General features: G+C 46.0%; 1 protein-coding gene across 5 annotated transcripts in view; it reads right to left on the bottom strand.

The window, feature by feature from the left end:
• Positions 1 to 24: 24 nt before the first annotated feature.
• The window catches only part of LOC129857564 (epithelial discoidin domain-containing receptor 1-like), a 64,210-nt gene continuing 40,217 nt past the window's right edge, over positions 25 to 24,017 (bottom strand). For 2 of the 5 annotated variants that reach the window (XM_055925964.1, XM_055925961.1), the window contains exons 9-21: positions 18,862 to 19,111; positions 18,496 to 18,651; positions 15,680 to 15,733; positions 13,077 to 13,237; positions 12,621 to 12,876; positions 7,641 to 7,787; positions 5,111 to 5,264; positions 4,802 to 4,934; positions 4,389 to 4,516; positions 3,974 to 4,171; positions 3,493 to 3,760; positions 3,174 to 3,323; positions 25 to 3,011 (exon numbers count right to left, since the gene is read on the bottom strand). In XM_055925964.1, the coding sequence (XP_055781939.1) occupies positions 2,871 to 3,011; positions 3,174 to 3,323; positions 3,493 to 3,760; positions 3,974 to 4,171; positions 4,389 to 4,516; positions 4,802 to 4,934; positions 5,111 to 5,264; positions 7,641 to 7,787; positions 12,621 to 12,876; positions 13,077 to 13,237; positions 15,680 to 15,733; positions 18,496 to 18,651; positions 18,862 to 19,111 (2,196 nt within the window). In that variant the 3' untranslated portion in view covers positions 25 to 2,870. The remainder of the gene's footprint in view (positions 3,012 to 3,173; positions 3,324 to 3,492; positions 3,761 to 3,973; positions 4,172 to 4,388; positions 4,517 to 4,801; positions 4,935 to 5,110; positions 5,265 to 7,640; positions 7,788 to 12,620; positions 12,877 to 13,076; positions 13,238 to 15,679; positions 15,734 to 18,495; positions 18,652 to 18,861; positions 19,112 to 24,017) is intronic. The other 3 variants (XM_055925962.1, XM_055925966.1, XM_055925963.1) reach the window with 3 other exon arrangements.

The raw sequence follows: 24,017 nt of genomic DNA, 5'->3' as shown, positions 1-24,017 counted from the left end.
TTAATGACAAACGTTCTTCCTTGCTTTATTTGGAAAGGTTAACTTTATTAAAACTACAAAAATAGACAACACAATGAATTACAATGGCATCAAGGTAAGGTAGCAAGCTTTCTACAAAGGAACAAAAAGAAGAGACCCCAACTAACAAAAATTCCATATATTAGTCAACAAAATAAAAATTCTGTACTTTGAAGATGAACCTGATGATGTGTACATATTCTAAGACAAAGGATGACATCACTGACAACAAGGAGATTCTAAGTACATATACAGGAAATATATACAAATATGGGTTTAGTTGGGCTACAGTGTATCAAAAAAGGTCAATCGAGACACATACTGCATTCGTATGGCACCACCATTCACACTCATTCAATCAGTACACAAGGATTATTTGATCATCTTGATTAAGCCTGACACATTATACAGAACTACAATCAGTAAGGCAGAGTCCACCATGGCAGCTTATGTTGGGATAATGTAGATGAAAGGTTACTGACAAACTAAAAGGCTTTGGATACAGTTGTTAGTGCTCCTCTTCTCATGAGATTTAATTTTGTTGTGATTTTGACGTTTTAACCATTAGGTCTGATCGTTTCCCTATTGCTGGGTATCTATGTAACACTGGCAGAAAGTTTGGGGATGAGCATTTGGTGTACTCTACCTTTCCTCAGAATGCAGATCGACGTTTTCCAAACCTTTATTTTCCTCCTTGAGAACACCTTTTATGAGGCAGTTCTATTTGAACAACAATCCACTGAAATGAATCATGAATAAATGATCAACTTTAAGTAGATAAATCACAAGACACTGACCTGTTTTTCTGTTTAGAACTACATCTGTTTTGACCAGCAATGCCATGTTAGACTGCTATCGGTTCTAACGCCGAGGGGATACAGACCGTCTGTACGCTCCAACATCCACACTAGCATACTAACATGATACATACCAGTGTTGGGGGAGCTACTCTGAAAGTGTCGTTAATTAGTTGTTAAACTACAAGTACTGTAACTACGCCCCAAGACTGGCCAAGACTCTACTATTCTAGTGCAGGTATTGGGGCGTGCGGCCAGAAACAGCCTTTAAAGTGCAGCTGGTAGTGTATTGGACATATACATGAACCTCCTTTCTGCATCTGGGTCACTGAGTCAGACCCAGCTCCGCTATCCATCGCTGGTAGAAAATCATCACATCGCTCACCTCACTTACACATGAAAATGGTCATTTACATATATCAGTCCCCACTCCCCTCTAGTCATCAATCCATCTGTCCATCCATGTTATGCTGTTCCATCAGCTAGTCACCAATCACAACTGTCAGTTTCACATGTGATGTCACAGCACAGGCAGTGTTGTCTGTCTTTCAGTGTGTGTTGCTGTGGGCTGTACTATTCCAGCTCCCATAAGGAAGGATGTCTCTCTTCTGTTAAGTTCAAATCTCATTGGTTGTAGCCATTCACAGTGCACCTCCCCTACTGTACCTGTTCTCTCAGTCAGCGAGGCTCACGTCACGTGACACCAGTCAGTTCTCTCTGGCTCCGGAGGTCCAAAGGGTTTCAGTTTGGAGGTCTGGTAGAGTAACAACCACACACTTCCTGTCCTGGAAAGAGTCCTCGAGTCCAGATCAGTTCACATCAGTCCAGTATAACTCCATCGTTACAGCTCAGAGTGGATCAGTTGAGAGATATGAGTGAGACTGCAGAATGAAAGGCTTACGGAGTGGTGAGATACTGAGTTGGGTGGAGAGAGAGGCAGAATATAGTCACAACGCCAGCCTAGACTGGGCTGAGCAGCTGACTGACAGCATTGTGTGTGTGTCTGTCTAATGCCTGGTGTTACAGACTGCTGGTGGAACACCTGTTGCTGTGTCTGCTACTGGCCTGTGTATGAGATACCATCATTCTGCTTGCCAGACTTTAAAGCTCAGGCGTAACGGGTAGGCCAGAGGAATATAATGCAATATTCAGCCACACTCGTCTGGCTCTATGAGACTAGAGACAACCTTAGACTGGGGTCTGGGATGGAGGGTTTGGGCTGGGAATAAGGGTCTGGGAAGAACTGGGTTATATACTGAAAACTAGTGAAACATACCGGGACATACTCGTTTTATATATGGTACTAAGACAGAAAACCTTGTGTGCAATTTCACCTCTGTGAAAAATGTGTGTGTACCGTTTTGAGATGGAGAAATGTTGGCAGTATGAGAATATATATAGACCTTCACCAGTAACCCTAGCACATGATTTATACAATACCAAAAACATTAGCAGGTCAAGTAATAAAATATCTATATAGGATGATGTGTTATTAAGTTTATCCCAAAATGTTAATATGCTATTAAACTATGATCACATTTCAGAGTATTAAAGTCTGACATTGATACATAATCAGATTGGCATTGTTGATATTCTTTGAGAAACGTTAAATCAGTGTTACAAATTCATTTTAGCTTCATCTACATTACCAAGCATTGTCACATCACCTCCCCATACATGTCTTACAGCTTCCCTGTGTTAGCTAGCAGACCATTGACAGACCATTGGTGGTCCTGGAAGTACTATGCAGAATCAGACACCCACCCACGTGTTGTGTTACATTCTTATCAAGACACTCTAGAGACTACTCAGGGGGGGTAAAGGGGTTTGGGTTGGGGTCTGTCTCGTGGGAGTGAAAACCGAACCAGCGGTGTCTCAGCCCCATCCGCCCATCATAGAGAAATACAAAATATACAAGCAGGCACCCGTCCCTCTACTGCACACCTCTCCCTCTACACCTCCACCACTTCTACACACATCCCTCGCTCAAAGCACTCATCTCTATGATGAATGGCGGAATGAAGGTTGGAGGAGCCGTCTCTCATCCCTCTCTCTCTACACCATGTTCATGGCATCCTCTGTGAGGAAGGAGTGAATGTGGGAAAATGAGGGGCGGAGCTTGCAGTCCCGGTTCCAGCAGCTCAGCATGAGGTCATAGAGACCCTGAGGACACACATCTGGTCTGCTCAGATACACCTGGGGGTGGGGGAGACAAAGACAGAGGAGGGATGGGGGAGAAAGATAGAAAGGAGGAGATGGAGGGGGGAGACGGAAGGGATGAGGTAGAGATGAGGGTTAAACATTCCATCTACTTAAATGTACTGCTACTGTACTCTATGAGCCTGTGTATGAGTGCACCTGTCTTCCGTGGTCCCTGAAGAACTCTCCGGCGTTGTCTATGACCTGTTCATCAGTCAGGTTGGAGTAGGGTTGCTCCTGACACACACTCAGCATCTCCCACAGAGTCACACCAAACGCCCACACGTCACTGGCTGTGGTGAACTTCCCCTGCAGAGACACACACTATCTGTTAGTTCCTGGTTAGTTACTTATTTACCACAACTAACTTACTACTTGTCCCACCATTTTGTTTGTTTCTTTTGTAATATTATATCCTCTTGTTTTCTTTATGCCTCTCTCTCCTTCCTCCCCGCTCTCTCTCCCTGTGTCCTCTCACCATCAGTATACACTCCCAGGCCATCCATCGTATAGGCAGCACGGCCCGCCCCTGGATGCGGTAGTAGTCTCCAGCGTACAGGTTTCTGCTCATCCCAAAGTCGGCGATTTTGATGGGTCGCTCCCCGCCCCGGTCGCCCCCGCTCTCGCCCTTCTCACCACCCACCAGGCAGTTTCTTGTGGCTAGGTCACGGTGCACGAAGTTCAGAGACGACAGAAACTTCATCCCTGAAGCTATCTGACTGGCCATGGCGATCAGAGCAGGGTAACTGAGAGGGATGGAGGGATGTGTGGTGGAAGAAGAAGAGAAGAGGCAGAACTACAATATTTCAGATGCAGGTGGAAAGGTGTTTGTGTGTGTATATGCATCTGTCTTTTCGTGAAAATGTGAGTGTGACTGTGTGTGTACTATGTGCGTGTGTGTACTATATGCGTGTGTGTGTGTGTGTACTATGTGTGTGTGTACTATGTGTGCGTATTACCTGATGGTGGGGGTGTTGTGTGTGGGTCCGGTCTTGTCCAGCAGGACTCTGTGTGAGAGGTACTGGTTGAGGTCTCCACTCTCCATGTACTCTGTGACCATACAGAGAGGGTCACTGCTCACACACACTCCCAACAGACGGATGATGTTGGGGTCCTTCAGACGAGACAGAATCTTCCCCTCCTTTAGGAAGTCATTCCTAGGAGGGAGGGAGAGAGAGAGAGAGAGGAGCGAGGGGTGGAGAGAGAGATCAACCATTGAAATGAGAAAAAGCTAAAAGAGAAGAGATGGAGCGAGAGAGAGACATAGACTGAGAAAGAAAAACGAAACTTTAGGACCAAAATTAGATGTTCTTAATAGGTCTAGAAATGGTAATTGTTCGCTAAATGATTTAGATTAACTATCCTGAGACAGACCTGGCGTTCTTGGAGGCGTCAGGGCGCAGTATCTTAACAGCCACCAGCAGAGGGCGGCCTTTCCTCACGTTGAAAGGGAACTCCAGGTTAGGCAGGTCCTGAGGGCTCTCTATCTCACACAGGTGCACCTGAGGAAGGAACCAACAGGAAAAGTTACCTTCAGACAACCAACAACCACAACTAAAAGTCCAAGTATAGCCACTGTCTCACATGATCAAAAAACCACCCTGCATTGCCACAAATGATCACCGTCTCAGACTAAAGAATGTAGTGAACGACAGAGCAGCGGAAGAATTTAGTGAGAGTTGTCAAGCTAACACACACTTGCACATACACACGCACACATGCACACACACAGTATAGTTAAACACGTCTACACACACACACACACACACACACACAAGCATACACACCTCTCCAAACTGTCCTTCTCCCAGTTTCTCCTTGAAGACCAGACAGTGTCGGGGCAGTTCTGGCAGGGGGGTGCAGTCTGCTGCAGTGGGGCTGGGCGAGGTCAGGGCTGGCACTGCATACGTGTTGTTACCACTGACAAGACAAATCACAGCCAAGTGTATTGAAAGTGCATTTAAAATCACAACACACTTTAGGGTAGAAACATGAAAAAGGCAATAAAAGAGACTAATAAAATAACATAAAAATATAGAAAGATCACTGATTCAAGTTAAAAAGGTGGGTTTTTAATGGTGATTTAACCCTCCTACCTGACGCCCTGCAGGCTAACAATGTCCGCCTCTGCATAGTGGGGCACGCTGGCAGGGAAGGGGGGAGACAGGGCCGGGTAGGGAGGGGCATCGGGGTACGGGGGAGGCTCCTCCTGGGTGGGGGGCAAGCCCTTCTCCAAGTCCATACCACAGGCTGGAGGGAGGGAGAGGAGGGAAGAGGTTGCGAAAGGAGGGATAGAGGAGTGGAGAGAGGGATGGAAGAGTGGAGAGAGGGATGGAAGAGTGGAGAGAGGGATGGAAGAGTGGAGAGAGGGATGGAAGAGTGGAGAGAGGGATGGAAGAGTGGAGAGAGGGATGGAAGAGTGGAGAGAGGGATGGAGGAGTGGAGAGAGGGATAGAGGAGTGGAGAGAGGGATGGAGGAGTGGAGAGAGGGATGGAAGAGTGGAGAGAGGGATGGAAGAGTGGAGAGAGGGATGGAAGAGTGGAGAGAGGGATGGAAGAGTGGAGAGAGGGATGGAAGAGTGGAGAGAGGGATGGAGGAGTGGAGAGAGGGATAGAGGAGTGGAGAGAGGGATGGAGGAGTGGAGAGAGGGATGGAGGAGTGGAGAGAGGGATGGAAGAGTGGAGAGAGGGATGGAAGAGTGGAGAGAGGGATGGAAGAGTGGAGAGAGGGATGGAGGAGTGGAGAGAGGGATAGAGGAGTGGAGAGAGGGATGGAGGAGTGGAGAGAGGGATGGAAGAGTGGAGAGAGGGATGGAAGAGTGGAGAGAGGGATGGAAGAGTGGAGAGAGGGATGGAAGAGTGGAGAGAGGGATGGAAGAGTGGAGAGAGGGATGGAAGAGTGGAGAGAGGGATGGAAGAGTGGAGAGAGGGATGGAAGAGTGGAGAGAGGGATGGAGGAGTGGAGAGAGGGATGGAGGAGTGGAGAGAGGGATGGAGGAGTGGAGAGAGGGATGGAAGAGTGGAGAGAGGGATGGAAGAGTGGAGAGAGGGATGGAAGAGTGGAGAGAGGGATGGAAGAGTGGAGAGAGGGATGGAAGAGTGGAGAGAGGGATGGAGGAGTGGAGAGAGGGATGGAGGAGTGGAGAGAGGGATAGAGGAGTGGAGAGAGGGATGGAGGAGTGGAGAGAGGGATGGAGGAGTGGAGAGAGGGATGGAAGAGTGGAGAGAGGGATGGAAGAGTGGAGAGAGGGATGGAAGAGTGGAGAGAGGGATGGAAGAGTGGAGAGAGGGATGGAGGAGTGGAGAGAGGGATAGAGGAGTGGAGAGAGGGATGGAGGAGTGGAGAGAGGGATGGAAGAGTGGAGAGAGGGATGGAAGAGTGGAGAGAGGGATGGAAGAGTGGAGAGAGGGATGGAAGAGTGGAGAGAGGGATGGAAGAGTGGAGAGAGGGATGGAAGAGTGGAGAGAGGGATGGAAGAGTGGAGAGAGGGATGGAGGAGTGGAGAGAGGGATAGAGGAGTGGAGAGAGGGATGGAGGAGTGGAGAGAGGGATGGAAGAGTGGAGAGAGGGATGGAAGAGTGGAGAGAGGGATGGAAGAGTGGAGAGAGGGATGGAAGAGTGGAGAGAGGGATGGAAGAGTGGAGAGAGGGATGGAGGAGTGGAGAGAGGGATAGAGGAGTGGAGAGAGGGATGGAGGAGTGGAGAGAGGGATGGAGGAGTGGAGAGAGGGATGGAAGAGTGGAGAGAGGGATGGAAGAGTGGAGAGAGGGATGGAAGAGTGGAGAGAGGGATGGAAGAGTGGAGAGAGGGATGGAGGAGTGGAGAGAGGGATAGAGGAGTGGAGAGAGGGATAGAGGAGTGGAGAGAGGGATGGAGGAGTGGAGAGAGGGATGGAAGAGTGGAGAGAGGGATGGAAGAGTGGAGAGAGGGATGGAAGAGTGGAGAGAGGGATGGAAGAGTGGAGAGAGGGATAGAGGAGTGGAGAGAGGGATGGAGGAGTGGAGAGAGGGATAGAGGAGTGGAGAGAGGGATGGAGGAGTGGAGAGAGGGATAGAGGAGTGGAGAGAGGGATAGAGGAGTGGAGAGAGGGATAGAGGAGTGGAGAGAGGGATGGAGGAGTGGAGAGAGGGATGGAATAGTGGAGAGAGGGATGGAGGAGTGGAGAGAGGGATGGAGGAGTGGAGAGAGGGATAGAGGAGTGGAGAGAAGGATGGAAGAGTGGAGAGAGGGATGGAAGAGTGGAGAGAGGGATGGAAGAGTGGAGAGAGGGATAGAGGAGTGGAGAGAGGGATGGAGGAGTGGAGAGAGGGATGGAGGAGTGGAGAGAGGGATGGAGGAGTGGAGAGAGGGATGGAGGAGTGGAGAGAGGGATGGAAGAGTTGAGAGAGGCGTGCACAGGCCTTTGTCACAAGCATTTAGAGACAAATGACTTTATTATGCTTAAAGCACGACACAAAATGGAGTGAATTGATGCAGTGAGCGAGTGACAGACAAACGGTTCATAATCAAACACATGCTCAGAGCCCTGATGTCACTCTGTTATTCTAGACAGTATGATTCCAGCTCCATAGAGCTCCAGGGAGGGGGGTGAATCCTGGTACTTCCCCCCAGTCAGAGGCTCTTACCCTGGGCCCCATTATTGAGGCTCTTCTCCTGAGGGTGGGAGGAGCTGGCCCTGGCCATAGGGACGGTTAGGGGCCACGAGGAGCCTGAGCCATGCTGCCTCTGATCTGACAGGAGGAGGTCATAGGCTGGGTTGTTTAACAGCAAGGCTGGGGACGACGACACATGGAGCACACACACACACACACACACACACACACACACACACACACACACAAATCAAGGCACACAACACGCAAAACACAAAATAAGGCAAACATGCGATATACACGACAAGGCAAACAACACAACACAGCACAACAAAACACAGCACAACAAAAACACAACACAAGTTAGCGAAACACAGCATACCAGTGACAATACAAGGGGAGGGATGCATTAAGTTGGGGAGAACAGAACAGGTCAGCAGAGACCAGGCAAGGTTAACACAACTCAGACAATGAACAAATGTAACACCCACAGGGGTATAATGTACATGTGGGAGGATAATATTTCTGTTATTCAGCATAAGAATGTTTCTGTGATAGTTATTCTTCTGTATAATATGTGACACTGTTCAGATCTGACACAGTGGATAGTAAAGGCAGCATAGCGGCCGCCTGCTGCGCGGAGCAACTAGGAATGCTCTCTCTCTTCCTCTTTCCTTCCCGTCAGTCAACAGTAGGTCTCTTATTCCCTGTGTGTGTGTGCGTGTGTGTGCGCGTGTGCGTGTGTGTGTATGTGGGTGTGTGGGTATGTGTGTGTGTGTGTGGGTGTGTGTGTGTGGGTATGTGGGGGGGGGGGGGGGGGTTGTGTGTGAGGGTATGTGGGTGTGTGGGTATGTGTGTGTGTGGGTGTGTGTGTGTGTGTGTGAGTGTGTGTCCCCAATTTGCCTGTCTGTGTCTATCAGCAGGATCTGATGGTGTCATGTTAAGTTTTAGTGTTTGATCTGTTGTATCCTGTTGTGTGTTTACTGTACTGTACCACATCTCCTTCTCCTTTGTGTGTTTACTGTACTGTACCACATCTCCTTCTCCTTTGTGTGTTTACTGTACTGTACCACATCTCCTTTGTGTGTTTACTGTACTGTACCACATCTCCTTCTGCTTTGTGTGTTTACTGTACTGTACCACTTCTCCTTTGTGTGTTTACTGTACTGTACCACTTCTCCTTTGTGTGTTTACTGTACTGTACCACATCTCCTTCTCCTTTGTGTGTTTACTGTACTGTACCACTTCTCCTTTGTGTGTTTACTGTACTGTACCACATCTCCTTTGTGTGTTTACTGTACTGTACCACTTCTCCTTTGTGTGTTTACTGTACTGTACCACATCTCCTTCTCCTTTGTGTGTTTACTGTACTGTACCACATCTCTTTTGTGTGTTTACTGTACTGTACCACATCTCCTTCTGCTTTGTGTGTTTACTGTACTGTACCACATCTCCTTTGTGTGTTTACTGTACTGTACCACTTCTCCTTTGTGTGTTTACTGTACTGTACCACATCTCCTTCTCCTTTGTGTGTTTACTGTACTGTACCACTTCTCCTTTGTGTGTTTACTGTACTGTACCACTTCTCCTTTGTGTGTTTACTGTACTGTACCACTTCTCCTTTGTGTGTTTACTGTACTGTACCACTTCTCCTTTGTGTGTTTACTGTACTGTACCACTTCTCCTTTGTGTGTTTACTGTACTGTACCACTTCTCCTTTGTGTGTTTACTGTACTGTACCACTTCTCCTTTGTGTGTTTACTGTACTGTACCACTTCTCCTTTGTGTGTTTACTGTACTGTACCACTTCTCCTTTGTGTGTTTACTGTACTGTACCACTTCTCCTTTGTGTGTTTACTGTACTGTACCACATCTCCTTCTCATTTGTGTGTTTACTGTACTGTACCACATCTCCTTTGTGTGTTTACTGCACTGTACCACATCTCCTTCTCCTTTGTGTGTTTACTGTACTGTACCACATCTCTTTTGTGTGTTTACTGTACTGTACCACATCTCCTTCTCATTTGTGTGTTTACTGTACTGTACCACATCTCTTTTGTGTGTTTACTGTACTGTACCACATCTCCTTCTCATTTGTGTGTTTACTGTACTGTACCACATCTCCTTCTCCTTTGTGTGTTTACTGTACTGTACCACATCTCCTTCTCATTTGTGTGTTTACTGTACTGTACCACATCTCCTTCTCCTTTGTGTGTTTACTGTACTGTACCACATCTCCTTCTGCTTTGTGTGTTTACTGTACTGTACCACATCTCCTTTGTGTGTTTACTGTACTGTACCACATCTCCTTTGTGTGTTTACTGTACTGTACCACATCTCCTTCTCCTTTGTGTGTTTACTGTACTGTACCACATCTCTTTTGTGTGTTTACTGTACTGTACCACATCTCTTTTGTGTGTTTACTGTACTGTACCACATCTCCTTTGTGTGTTTATTGTACTGTACCACATCTCCTCCTTTGTGTGTTTACTGTACTGTACCACTTCTCCTTTGTGTGTTTACTGTACTGTACCACATCTCCTTCTCCTTTGTGTGTTTACTGTACTGTACCACTTCTCCTTTGTGTGTTTACTGTACTGTACCACTTCTCCTTTGTGTGTTTACTGTACTGTACCACTTCTCCTTTGTGTGTTTACTGTACTGTACCACTTCTCCTTTGTGTGTTTACTGTACTGTACCACTTCTCCTTTGTGTGTTTACTGTACTGTACCACTTCTCCTTTGTGTGTTTACTGTACTGTACCACATCTCCTTCTCCTTTGTGTGTTTACTGTACTGTACCACATCTCCTTCTCCTTTGTGTGTTTACTGCACTGTACCACATCTCCTTCTCCTTTGTGTGTTTACTGTACTGTACCACATCTCTTTTGTGTGTTTACTGTACTGTACCACATCTCCTTCTCATTTGTGTGTTTACTGTACTGTACCACATCTCCTTCTGCTTTGTGTGTTTACTGTACTGTACCACATCTCTTTTGTGTGTTTACTGTACTGTACCACATCTCCTTCTCATTTGTGTGTTTACTGTACTGTACCACTTCTCCTTTGTGTGTTTACTGTACTGTACCACATCTCCTTTGTGTGTTTACTGTACTGTACCACATCTCCTTCTCCTTTGTGTGTTTACTGTACTGTACCACATCTCCTTCTCCTTTGTGTGTTTACTGTACTGTACCACATCTCCTTCTCCTTTGTGTGTTTACTGTACTGTACCACATCTCCTTCTCATTTGTGTGTTTACTGTACTGTACCACATCTCCTTTGTGTGTTTACTGTACTGTACCACATCTCTTTTGTGTGTTTACTGTACTGTACCACATCTCCTTCTCCTTTGTGTGTTTACTGTACTGTACCACATCTCCTTTGTGTGTTTACTGTACTGTACCACATCTCCTTTGTGTGTTTACTGTACTGTACCACATCTCCTTTGTGTGTTTACTGTACTGTACCACATATCCTTTGTGTGTTTACTGTACTGTCCACATCTCCTTTGTGTGTTTACTGTACTGTGCCACATCTCCTTTGTGTGTTTACTGTACTGTACCACATCTCCTTCTGCTTTGTGTTTACTGTACTGTACCACATCTCCTTTGTGTGTTTACTGTACTGTACCACATGTCCTGTGTGTGTTTACTGTACTGTACCACATCTCTTTTGTGTGTTTACTGTAATGTACCACATCTCCTTTGTGTGTTTACTGTACTGTACCACATCTCCTTTGTGTGTTTACTGTACTACATCTCCTTTGTGTGTTTACTGTACTGTACCACATCTCCTTTGTGTGTTTACTGTACTGTACCACATCTCATTCTGCTTTGTGTGTTTACTGTACTGTACCACATGTCCTTTGTGTGTTTACTGTACTGTACCACACCTCCTCCTCTTTTTCTAGCCAAATCAACTGGCTAATTGATATAGCAGTTGCTAGATTTTATTTATTTTCTTTCTTTCAATAATACAGCACATTCTCCAGTACCGATTCTATGTATCTATGTGTCTGTCTGTCTGTCTATGTGTCTGTCTGTCTGTCTATGTGTCTGTCTGTCTGTCTATGTGTCTGTCTGTCTGTCTGTCTGTCTATGTGTCTGTCTGTCTATGTGTCTGTCTGTGTGTGTGTCTGTGTGTCTGTGTGTCTGTGTGTCTGTGTGTCTGTGTGTCTGTGTGTCTGTCTGTCTATGTGTCTGTCTGTCTATGTGGCTATGTGTCTATGTGGCTATGTGTCTGTCTGTCTATGTGGCTATGTGTCTGTCTGTCTATGTGGCTATGTGTCTGTCTGTCTATGTGGCTATGTGTCTGTCTGTCTGTCTGGCTATGTGTCTGTCTGTCTGTCTGGCTATGTGTCTGTCTGTCTGGCTATGTGTCTGTCTGTCTGGCTATGTGTCTGTCTGTCTGGCTATGTGTCTGTCTGTCTGGCTATGTGTCTGTCTGTCTGGATATCTGTCTATGTGTCTGTCTGTCTGGATATCTGTCTATGTGTCTGTCTGTCCATGTGTCTGTCTGTCTATAAATCTGTCTATGTGTCTGTCTGTCTATAAATCTGTCTATGTGTCTGTCTGTCTGGCTATGTGTCTGTCTGTCTGGCTATGTGTCTGTCTGTGTGTCTGTCTGTCTGGATATCTGTCTATGTGTCTGTCTGTCTGGATATCTGTCTATGTGTCTGTCTGTCTGGATATCTGTCTATGTGTCTGTCTGTCTGGATATCTGTCTATGTGTCTGTCTGTCTGGATATCTGTCTGTCTGTCTGTCTGTCTGTCTGTCTGTCTGTCTGTCTGTCTCTGTATATAAATCTATCTGTCTGTCTGTATATCAATCTGTCTGTCTGTCTGTATATCTGTCTGCCTGTCTGTATATCTGTCTGCCTGTCTGTATATCTGTCTGCCTGTCTGTATATCTGTCTGCCTGTCTGTATATCTGTCTGTGTCTTTCTTTCTAACTATGTGTCAAACTGACACTCTCTCGGTGTGTTTGCGGTCTTACTGCAACCATGTCTTACCGGTGCTGTCTCGTCCGGTGCTGTCTCGTCCGGTGCTGTCTCGTCCGGTGCTGTCTCGTCCGGTGTGGTCTAGTGGTCTGATCAGTGCGCTGGGCTCTTGGTACTCTCCCTCTCCGTCGCAGCGCTCCCTGTCGTCAGGGAATGTGTGTATACGCTGGTAGCGGCTGGAGTAGCTGTGTGTGTTGTTGATCACCACGTTGTCCGAGGGGACGGACAGATGGACACGCAACTCGTCACCGGACAGACTGCCCTGGGCCTGGAGAGGACAAGGAGAGGGTTAGCAAAACACACACACACGCGACACTCACACACACACACACACATTCTCACACGTTACTGGACAGACTAATTTGAACCTGAAAGGCCAACACGCACATTAAGTAAGAATGTAAAGATACGTGAGACAGATAGTGGGAGCCATTTTGAAAGTCATGCTGAAAGCCTTTCCTCCTTCACCTTGCCCAGCATCTTCTTCCAGTATTGCCTCCACAGAATGACAGCGATCACAGTCAATAGCAGCAGGATGATGCCCACCAGGCAGCCAATCAGGATGGCTGTGTTGCTGCTGTCGTCCTTGGCGACAGGAAGGCCCGCCCCTGGGGTCACAGCATCGAAGTCTGAGAAGAACATAAACGTAATGAAGTGCATGTGTGTGTTTGCGACGGTATACAACTCTGTAAAAATTTAAGAGAGCACTGCAAAATTATCGGTTTCTCTGGTTTTACTATTTATAGGTATGTGTTTGGGTAAAATGAACATTTTAGTTTTATTCTATAAACTACTGACAACATTTCTCCCAAATAAAAATATTGTAATTTAGAGCATTTATTTGCAGAAAATGATAACTGGTCAAAATAACTGTTTGTCAACGGGGTTCAGGTCTGGAGGTTGGGCTGGCCATGACAGGGTCTTGATCTGGTGGTCCTCCATCCACACCTTGATTGACCTGGCTGTGTGGCATGGAGCATTGTCCTGCTGGAGAAACCAATCCTCAGAGTTGGGGAACATTGTCAGAGCAGGTGGAAGCAGGTTTTCTTCCAGGACAACCTTGTACGTGGCTTGATTCATGCGTCCTTCACAAAGACAAATCTGTCTGATTCCAGCCTTGCTGAAGCATCCCCAGATCATCACCGATCCTTCACAGTGGGTATGAGACACTGTGGCTTGTAGGCCTCTCCAGGTCTCTCACCCACTGTAAAACTTGGTGGAGGATCTGACAACACTGCACTGTATGACAACACTGCACTGTATGACAACACTGCACTGTATGACAACACTGCACTGTATGACAACACTGCACTGTATGACAACACTGCACTGTATGACAACACTGCATCTTTTTTGTTATTTTTGACCAGTTGTCATTTTCTGCAAATAAATGCTCTAAATTACAATAGTTTTATTTGGAATTTGGGAGAAATGTTGTCAGTAGTTTATAGAATTAAACACAAATGTTAATTTTACCAAAACACATACCTATAAATAGTAAAAACCAGAGAAACTGATTATTTTGCAGTGCTCTCTTAATTTTTTCCAGAGCTGTATGTGGTACGTGAGAGAATCAGTATTTATTCAGTAAATGTGTAAGTGTTAATGAGCTTGACTGACTGACTGACTGACTGACTGACTGACTGACTGACTGACTGACTGACTGACTGACTGACTGACTGACTGACTGACTGACTGACTGACTGACTGACTGACTGACTGACTGACTGACTGACTGACTGACTGACTGACTGACTGACTGACTGACTGACTGACTGACTGACTGACTGACTGACTGACTGACTGACTGACTGACTGACTGACTGACTGACTGACTGACTGACTGACTGACTGACTGACTGACTGACTGACTGACTGACTGACTGACTGACTGACTGACTGACTGACTGACTGACTGACTGACTGACTGACTGACTGACTGACTGACTGACTGACTGACTGACTGACTGACTGACTGACTGACTGACTGACTGACTGACTGACTGACTGACTGACTGACTGACTGACTGACTGACTGACTGACTGACTGACTGACTGACTGACTGACTGACTGACTGACTGACTGACTGACTGACTGACTGACTGACTGACTGACTGACTGACTGACTGACTGACTGACTGACTGACTGACTGACTGACTGACTGACTGACTGACTGACTGACTGACTGACTGACTGACTGACTGACTGACTGACTGACTGACTGACTGACTGACTGACTGACTGACTGACTGACTGACTGACTGACTGACTGACTGACTGACTGACTGACTGACTGACTGACTGACTGACTGACTGACTGACTGACTGACTGACTGACTGACTGACTGACTGACTGACTGACTGACTGACTGACTGACTGACTGACTGACTGACTGACTGACTGACTGACTGACTGACTGACTGTGTGTGTTCATGCCGGGGACGTCTGTGAAAGCCTCAGGGCTGGTCTTGGGGACAGAATGTTTTAGCTGTGTTTTATGTTCCAGATGACCTTGCATGAGAGCAGCAGCTCTGATTATATAGGAAATAGAATGCACACAGTTTATGAGTTCAGCTCAAACATGCAAAACAGTGTTGTAAAGTGAGATCTCTCTCTCGGCATGCGCACATACTCAAACAAACACATCCAAAGCCACACAACCATAGCCGTTAAGACAGACATAGCACTACACACCCACCACAGTGGAACCCACTGCCGCCCTCTAAAAAGGCCTGTAATTGTCTGGTGTTCCATGATCTGATGTTCCTTAGTTCCACAGTGGTTCCGTTGGTTCCGTCAACATGCAGTTAGGGAGATCACAGGAAGGAAGCAGTGGTGTTGTTGTATGTGAATATGATGAAGTACCACAAAGCAACATGCTGTGTTAGTGTGTTACACTCTTTGGCCCAGAGTCAAAACATTAACTCTTCCCCTCCTGCCCTTCATCCCTCCATCTATCCCTCTTTTCTCTCCTTCTGAACCCCTCATGGTCTCAGGACAGCTCTAAGCTGTGATAAACAGACCAGTTATCAGGGGAAATGTCCTCTCTCTCTCGCCCTCTCTCTCACCTGACAGTGTGCTGTTGCCCGTGCTGTCCATCATGGGGTTGGTGGTGGTGGGTTCTGGAGGAATGAGGAATGGAAGGAGTGAGAAGACAGAGGAGAAGAGAGAGTTCCTCTCAAGGTACTGAAAAGCATGAGAGTGATGATATGTATCATACGAGATGTCCAACTCCATGTGGACAATAAAGATGTATTATTCTGTAGACGACCATGTTGCCAGACAGAGCTGCAGTGTAGACGACCATGTTGCCAGACAAAGTTGCAGTGTAGACGACCATGTTGCCAGACAGAGCTGCAGTGTAGACGACCATGTTGCCAGACAAAGTTGCAGTGTAGATGACCATGTTGCCAGACAAAGCTGCAGTGTAGATGACCATGTTGCCAGACAAAGCTGCAGTGTAGAAGACCATGTTGCCAGACAAAGCTGCAGTGTAGACGACCATGTTGCCAGACAAAGCTGCAGTGTAGACGACCATGTTGCCAGACAAAGTTGCAGTGTAGACGACCATGTTGCCAGACAAAGTTGCAGTGTAGATGACCATGTTGCCAGACAAAGCTGCAGTGTAGAAGACCATGTTGCCAGACAAAGTTGCAGTGTAGACGACCATGTTGCCAGACAAAGTTGCAGTGTAGATGACCATGTTGCCAGACAAAGCTGCAGTGTAGATGACCATGTTGCCAGACAAAGCTGCAGTGTAGATGACCATGTTGCCAGACAAAGCTGCAGTGTAGAAGACCATGTTGCCAGACAAAGCTGCAGTGTAGACGACCATGTTGCCAGACAAAGCTGCAGTGTAGACGACCATGTTGCCAGACAAAGCTGCAGTGTAGACGACCATGTTGCCAGACAAAGCTGCAGTGTAGACGACCATGTTGCCAGACAAAGCTGCAGTGTAGAAGACCATGTTGCCAGACAAAGCTGCAGTGTAGACGACCATGTTGCCAGACAAAGCTGCAGTGTAGAAGACCATGTTGCCAGACAAAGCTGCAGTGTAGACGACCATGTTGCCAGACAAAGCTGCAGTGTAGAAGACCATGTTGCCAGACAAAGCTGCAGTGTAGACGACCATGTTGCCAGACAAAGCTGCAGTGTAGACGACCATGTTGCCTGACAAAGTTGCAGTGTAGACGACCATGTTGCCAGACAAAGCTGCAGTGTAGACGACCATGTTGCCAGACAAAGCTGCAGTGTAGAAGACCATGTTGCCAGACAAAGTTGCAGTGTAGACGACCATGTTGCCAGACAAAGCTGCAGTGTAGACGACCATGTTGCCAGACAAAGCTGCAGTGTAGAAGACCATGTTGCCAGACAAAGCTGCAGTGTAGACGACCATGTTGCCAGACAAAGCTGCAGTGTAGAAGACCATGTTGCCAGACAAAGCTGCAGTGTAGACGACCATGTTGCCAGACAAAGCTGCAGTGTAGAAGACCATGTTGCCAGACAAAGCTGCAGTGTAGACGACCATGTTGCCAGACAAAGCTGCAGTGTAGAAGACCATGTTGCCAGACAAAGCTGCAGTGTAGACGACCATGTTGCCAGACAAAGCTGCAGTGTAGACACCATGTTGCCAGACAAAGTTGCAGTGTAGACGACCATGTTGCCAGACAAAGTTGCAGTGTAGATGACCATGTTGCCAGACAAAGCTGCAGTGTAGATGACCATGTTGCCAGACAAAGCTGCAGTGTAGATGACCATGTTGCCAGACAAAGCTGCAGTGTAGAAGACCATGTTGCCAGACAAAGCTGCAGTGTAGACGACCATGTTGCCAGACAAAGCTGCAGTGTAGAAGACCATGTTGCCAGACAAAGCTGCAGTGTAGAAGACCATGTTGCCAGACAAAGCTGCAGTGTAGACGACCATGTTGCCAGACAAAGCTGCAGTGTAGACGACCATGTTGCCAGACAAAGCTGCAGTGTAGAAGGCTGTTGTGTGAGGTTGGACTGAGGCCAGGGGCTTTAACACAGCATGATGGACAGAGGAGGAGGCGGCTCACACATGGCTCATTTCTACATTGATACCCTGCATTGAATGGTGTGGTTACTTCTTATATCCTGTCTTTTTTGTCATTGCATGTTTTTGGAACTGCTTTAAAACACACGACTTAGAACACTGCATGCCCACACTCATCACAACTGGTGGGTCGAAGGGCACGAGGGAGAGGGAGAGGGAGAAGGAGAGGAGAAAGTGGGGAAGGTGGGAAGGAAGGGGAAAGGATGAGGGATGAGAGGAGAGTGGGACAAAAGGGGGATGAATGGAATAGAGAGGGATGAGACAAACAGGGATGAGAGAGGTACAAGTGGTGAAGGAGAGGCGACTCGGGCCTCCCGGGTGGCGCAGTGGTCTAAGGCACTGCATTGCAGTGCTAGCTGTGCCCCCAGAGACTCTGGGTTTGAGCCCAGGCTCTGTTGCAGCCGGCCTCGACCAGGAGGTCCATGGGGCGACGCACAATTGGCCCAGCGTCGTCCGGGTTAGGGAGGGTTTGGCCGGTAGGGATATCATTGTCTCATCGCGTACTAGTAACTCCTGTGGCGGGCCGGGTGCAGTGCGCGCTAACCAAGGGGGCCAGGTGTACAGTGTTTCCTCCGACACATTGGTGCGGCTGGCTTCCGGGTTGGAGGCGCGCTGTGTTAAGCAGCAGTGCGGCTTGGTTGGGTTGTGGTTCGGAGGACGCATGGCTCTCGACCTTCGTCTCACCCGAGCCTGGAGTTGTAGCGATGAGACAAGACAGTAACTACTAACAATTGGATACCACAAAATTGGGGAGAAAAAGGGGGTAAAAAAATAAAATATTAAAGGAAAAAGAAAGAAAGAGGCGACTCACCTGAGGGAACGCTAGTGAAGTTGGAGGAGTTGTGGTTGAGGGCGGGGCTGACGGAGGAGGGGAAGACAGGAGGAGGAGGAGGAGTAGCGAAGGAGACCGGAGGAGCAGGAAGAGCAGAGCCCGTGTCCATGGGGTCGACACCCTCCCCATACGGCTCTGAGAGAGATGGGGATAAACAAGAATAGGATGATCAACTTCTTAAGACAATCAGAGATAACCATGAATCCCACAGAGTAGAAGGGGAGAGAGACACTGAGAACCAGAGAGAAAAGGAGAGATAACGTTAAAATGACAGAGATAATGAGAAAAGGAGAGAAGAGGAGTGAGAATGAAAGGCAGTGAAAGAGAGCAATACCCTGAACGTACCGGAGTAGAAGGAGATCTCAGAGATGAGCATCCATCGGTCTGCGAAGGAAAACTGGCAGCGTAAGATCTGGGCGGGGCGACCCCCCAGGGGCAGGGAGATGGGGCGTGAGGAGGGGTCCTTCAGGTCATCCAGGGGTACAGCCAGGGAGAGGGGGGGCGAGGACCAGGGGAGTAAGAGGCCAGGTTTAAACTGACACTCTACCTTACTGAACACCCTCACACCCTGGGTGTGACGGTTGTTACTGTGGACCTGGATGGGGGAGAGGGAGGGAAGGAGGGGGGGGGGGGGGGGGGACTCAGTTACACCAGCTCTGTCAGGAGGAATGGGCCAAAATTCACCCAACTTATTGTGTAAGGCTACCCGACACGTTTGACCCAAGTTAAATCATTTAAAGGCAATGCTACCAAATACTAATTGAGTGTATGTAAACTTCTGACCCACTGGGAATGTGATGAAAGAAATAAAAACTGAAATAAATCACTCTCTCTACTATTATTCTGACATTTCACATTCTTAAAATAAAGTGGTGATCCTAACTGACCTAAGACAGGGAATTTTTACAAGTATTAAATGTCAGGAATTGTGAAAAACTGAGTTTAAATGTTTTTGGTTAAGGTGTATGTAAACTTCCGACTTCAACTGTACATAAGTGATATTTGAGTGTCTTTGAATTCGGAGACACAGAGACCCCCAAAATCAAGGCAACGACATTCTAGAAACGAGGACAGTGAAAGATCCTCTAGCCACTTAGGATCCACAGTGTCTATGCAGTAGCAACAGAATGCCTCTCTTTATTTGAGTTGATGTATGATGTCACCTCGTCTTGGTGAAATGTGAACCTGTTCTGTGGCTACAAAGCACAGGGAGGAAGGTGAGCCATGGTCGGCTTCGATGCAGTGGCGTGCAATAAATATAGTCCGCGTTTTAACTATGCTCCAACTTCTTGTTACCTCAAATTAGTCCTTTTGGAAGTTTTTCTTGGTAAGGCATTCTCATGATTTTGTCATTGTTGTAGAGCACCCCTCCTTTCCTTTGTTTTCTGAAGTGTGAAGGCCCACCTGATCTGGATTTAAAAAATAGTAACACTAAAACCCTGCAGTTATAATGCATCGTTAGCCTTGTTATGACCATGTACTACCTCCTTATAATAGGAACATCACATTACACTGAGGTACTAGGTGGAAAATAACAAAACTCTGCATAAAGAAACAGTCAATGTGCAAACTATCTTTTTAAGTTGGAGGGGGAGAGGGGGGCTTTCAATTAAAACATGAAATTAAAAACAGGATTTAAATCCTGTTGACTCTTGATTGGTTTGACAACATTGTTGTGAGCTGGCTATAAATGCAAATGAGTGAAAGTGGATTAGTGACAAAGTAGGAGAGGGAAGAGAAAGGAAAGAGAAGAGGGGTGAAGTGAGAATAAGAGAGGGGGAGAAGGAGAGGTGATTGGTTGGAGAAAATACACTTTACAGCCAACCAGAGGGACACGGCAGGAGAGAAAGGTTCCATCTATGTCTATAGACTATCACTGCTACCTAGTGAGGAGAGAGAGAAATAAAGAAAGGGGGGGGGGCAGGAAGAGAGGGAATAGAGAAAGAGAAATGATAGATGGTGAGGTAGATAGATGGTGAGGTAGACAGAGGTTCAAGGGGAAAAGGTGGGGAATAGAATAGCCAGGAAGAGAGGGAGAATACAGAGGAAAAGAAAGGGAAAGGGGGATAGGGCATCTAGAGGGAGGGAAAGAAAAGGGGAGGGAGAAATGCTCCCTCTAATGGGGAAGGAAGGGCTGGTATTAGGACTCTACTGACAGGTTAGTCATTAACCTGACACTTACTGCAGGGATAACCTCTCTAACTAAAACCACATGTGGATCTGTGTAATACAAACACACACACACACACACACACACCCATATATGCTCTCATGCACACTCCTGGAACACAACACTGAGGTTAACATGTAACTGATTGTAATCTGGAGGGGGCCTAATAATTCAACAAAGCAAAGCCTGCTGGGTAATCTGATCTGCACAGGCCTGGCTAGAAAACATACATTATGTTCTTGTTATTTGGTGCTTAAGTCTTCCCGTTGCATTCTTCTAGAACATGTTTCTGATCCCTTACTTGAATGCACTTATTTCTGAGTTGGATGAAAATATCCTACTAACTGACTGAAATGTAAATGGAAGAACACGGAACAAGGAACATATGACAAGTAGGTTAGAGGAGATCAGACCCTTATTAGTAGGTTAGAGGAGAACAGACACTTATTAGTAGGTTAGAGGAGAACAGACACTTATTAGTAGGTTAGAGGAGATCAGACACTTATTAGTAGGTTAGAGGAGAACAGACCCTTATTAGTAGGTTAGAGGAGATCAGACACTTATTAGTAGGTTAGAGGAGAACAGACACTTATTAGTAGGTTAGAGGAGATCAGACACTTATTAGTAGGTTAGAGGAGAACAGACACTTATTAGTAGGTTAGAGGAGATCAGGCACTTATTAGTAGGTTAGAGGAGAACAGACACTTATTAGTAGGTTAGAGGAGATCAGACACTTATTAGTAGGTTAGAGGAGAACAGACCCTTATTAGTAGGTTAGAGGAGATCAGACACTTATTAGTAGGTTAGAGGAGAACAGACACGTATTAGTAGGTTAGAGGAGATCAGACACTTATTAGTAGGTTAGAGGAGAACAGACCCTTATTAGTAGGTTAGAGGAGATCAGACACTTATTAGTAGGTTAGAGGAGATCAGACACTTATTAGTAGGTTAGAGGAGATCAGACACTTATTAGTAGGTTAGAGGAGAACAGACACTTATTAGTAGGTTAGAGGAGATCAGACACTTATTAGTAGGTTAGAGGAGAACAGACCCTTATTAGTAGGTTAGAGGAGAACAGACCCTTATTAGTAGGTTAGAGGAGATCAGACACTTATTAGTAGGTTAGAGGAGAACAGACACTTATTAGTAGGTTAGAGGAGATCAGACACTTATTAGTAGGTTAGAGGAGAACAGACCCTTATTAGTAGGTTAGAGGAGATCAGACACTTATTAGTAGGTTAGAGGAGAACAGACACTTATTAGTAGGTTAGAGGAGATCAGACACTTATTAGTAGGTTAGAGGAGAACAGACACTTATTAGTAGGTTAGAGGAGATCAGACACTTATTAGTAGGTTAGAGGAGAACAGACACTTATTAGTAGGTTAGAGGAGATCAGACACTTATTAGTAGGTTAGGAGAACAGACCCTTATTAGTAGGTTAGAGGAGATCAGACACTTATTAGTAGGTTAGAGGAGAACAGACCCTTATTAGTAGGTTAGAGGAGAACAGACCCTTATTAGTAGGTTAGAGGAGATCAGACACTTATTAGTAGGTTAGAGGAGATCAGACACTTATTAGTAGGTTAGAGGAGATCAGACACTTATTAGTAGGTTAGAGGAGAACAGACACTTATTAGTAGGTTAGAGGAGATCAGACACTTATTAGTAGGTTAGAGGAGAACAGACCCTTATTAGTAGGTTAGAGGAGAACAGACCCTTATTAGTAGGTTAGAGGAGATCAGACACTTATTAGTAGGTTAGAGGAGAACAGACACTTATTAGTAGGTTAGAGGAGATCAGACACTTATTAGTAGGTTAGAGGAGAACAGACACTTATTAGTAGGTTAGAGGAGATCAGACACTTATTAGTAGGTTAGAGGAGAACAGACCCTTATTAGTAGGTTAGAGGAGATCAGACACTTATTAGTAGGTTAGAGGAGAACAGACACTTATTAGTAGGTTAGAGGAGATCAGACACTTATTAGTAGGTTAGAGGAGAACAGACACTTATTAGTAGGTTAGAGGAGATCAGACACTTATTAGTAGGTTAGAGGAGAACAGACACTTATTAGTAGGTTAGAGGAGATCAGACACTTATTAGTAGGTTAGGAGAACAGACCCTTATTAGTAGGTTAGAGGAGAACAGACACGTATTAGTAGGTTAGAGGAGATCAGACACTTATTAGTAGGTTAGAGGAGAACAGACACTTATTAGTAGGTTAGAGGAGATCAGACACTTATTAGTAGGTTAGAGGAGAACAGACACTTATTAGTAGGTTAGAGGAGATCAGACACTTATTAGTAGGTTAGAGGAGAACAGACCCTTATTAGTAGGTTAGAGGAGAACAGACCCTTATTAGTAGGTTAGAGGAGATCAGCCACGTATTAGTAGGTTAGAGGAGATCAGACATTGTAAATAATAATTATGCTCAAATTGATTCACCTGGATAAATAAAAAGGTACAAAAGTATTTGCCTCATTTTGATTTTCTATACTTCTGCATATTTTTGATACTGAATGTTATCAGATCTTCAACCAAAACCTAAGTTTACAAATAACAAAAAAATATATAGTTATTTTATTTATTTAATGAACAAAGTGATGCAACACCCAATTCCCCTGTGTGAAAAAGTAATTGCCGCCTTACACTCAATAACTGGTTGTGCCATCGTTAGCTGCAATGACTGCAACCAAATGCGTCCATTCTCTCATATCGCTGTGGAGGATGTGACCGATCTCATCCAAAAAGTTGACTCAAATTTGCCAACTAGCACCTGGCTGATCATCATGACTCTAGGTAAGAATGTTATATAAACAATGAGTCAACAGTATAACTTCTTGGACGACATGGTTCCCATTAGGCAGGAGAAAACCAAACTCCGCATTCCACAGTGAGAACCTCCTACCAACGGTCAAGCATGGTGATGGTTTGGGGATGCTTTGCTGCCTCAGGACCTGGACGACTTGCCTTAACAGAGGAACCATGAATTGTGCTCTGTATCAGAGAATTCTACAGGAGAATGTCAGGCCATCCGTCTGAGTTGAAGCTGAAGTGCATCTGGGTCATACAGCAAGAACATGATCCAAAATACACAATCAATTCTACATGAAAATGGCTAAGACCTAACCCCAATTGAGATGTTGTGGCAGGACTTTAAAATGAGCAGTTCATGCTTGAAAACCCACAAATGTCACTGAGTTAAAGCCGTTCTGCATGGAAGAGTGTGACAAAACTCCTCCACAGTGACGTGAGAGACTGATCAACTACTACAGGAAGCGTTAGCTTGGAGTCATTGCAGCTAAAGGTGGCAAAACCAGTTATTGAGTGTA

The sequence above is a fragment of the Salvelinus fontinalis genome, chromosome 6, assembly GCF_029448725.1.
Source record: "Salvelinus fontinalis isolate EN_2023a chromosome 6, ASM2944872v1, whole genome shotgun sequence".
NCBI classification, from domain to species: Eukaryota; Metazoa; Chordata; class Actinopteri; order Salmoniformes; family Salmonidae; genus Salvelinus; species Salvelinus fontinalis.
This window is presented reverse-complemented; position numbering and strand designations above follow the sequence as displayed.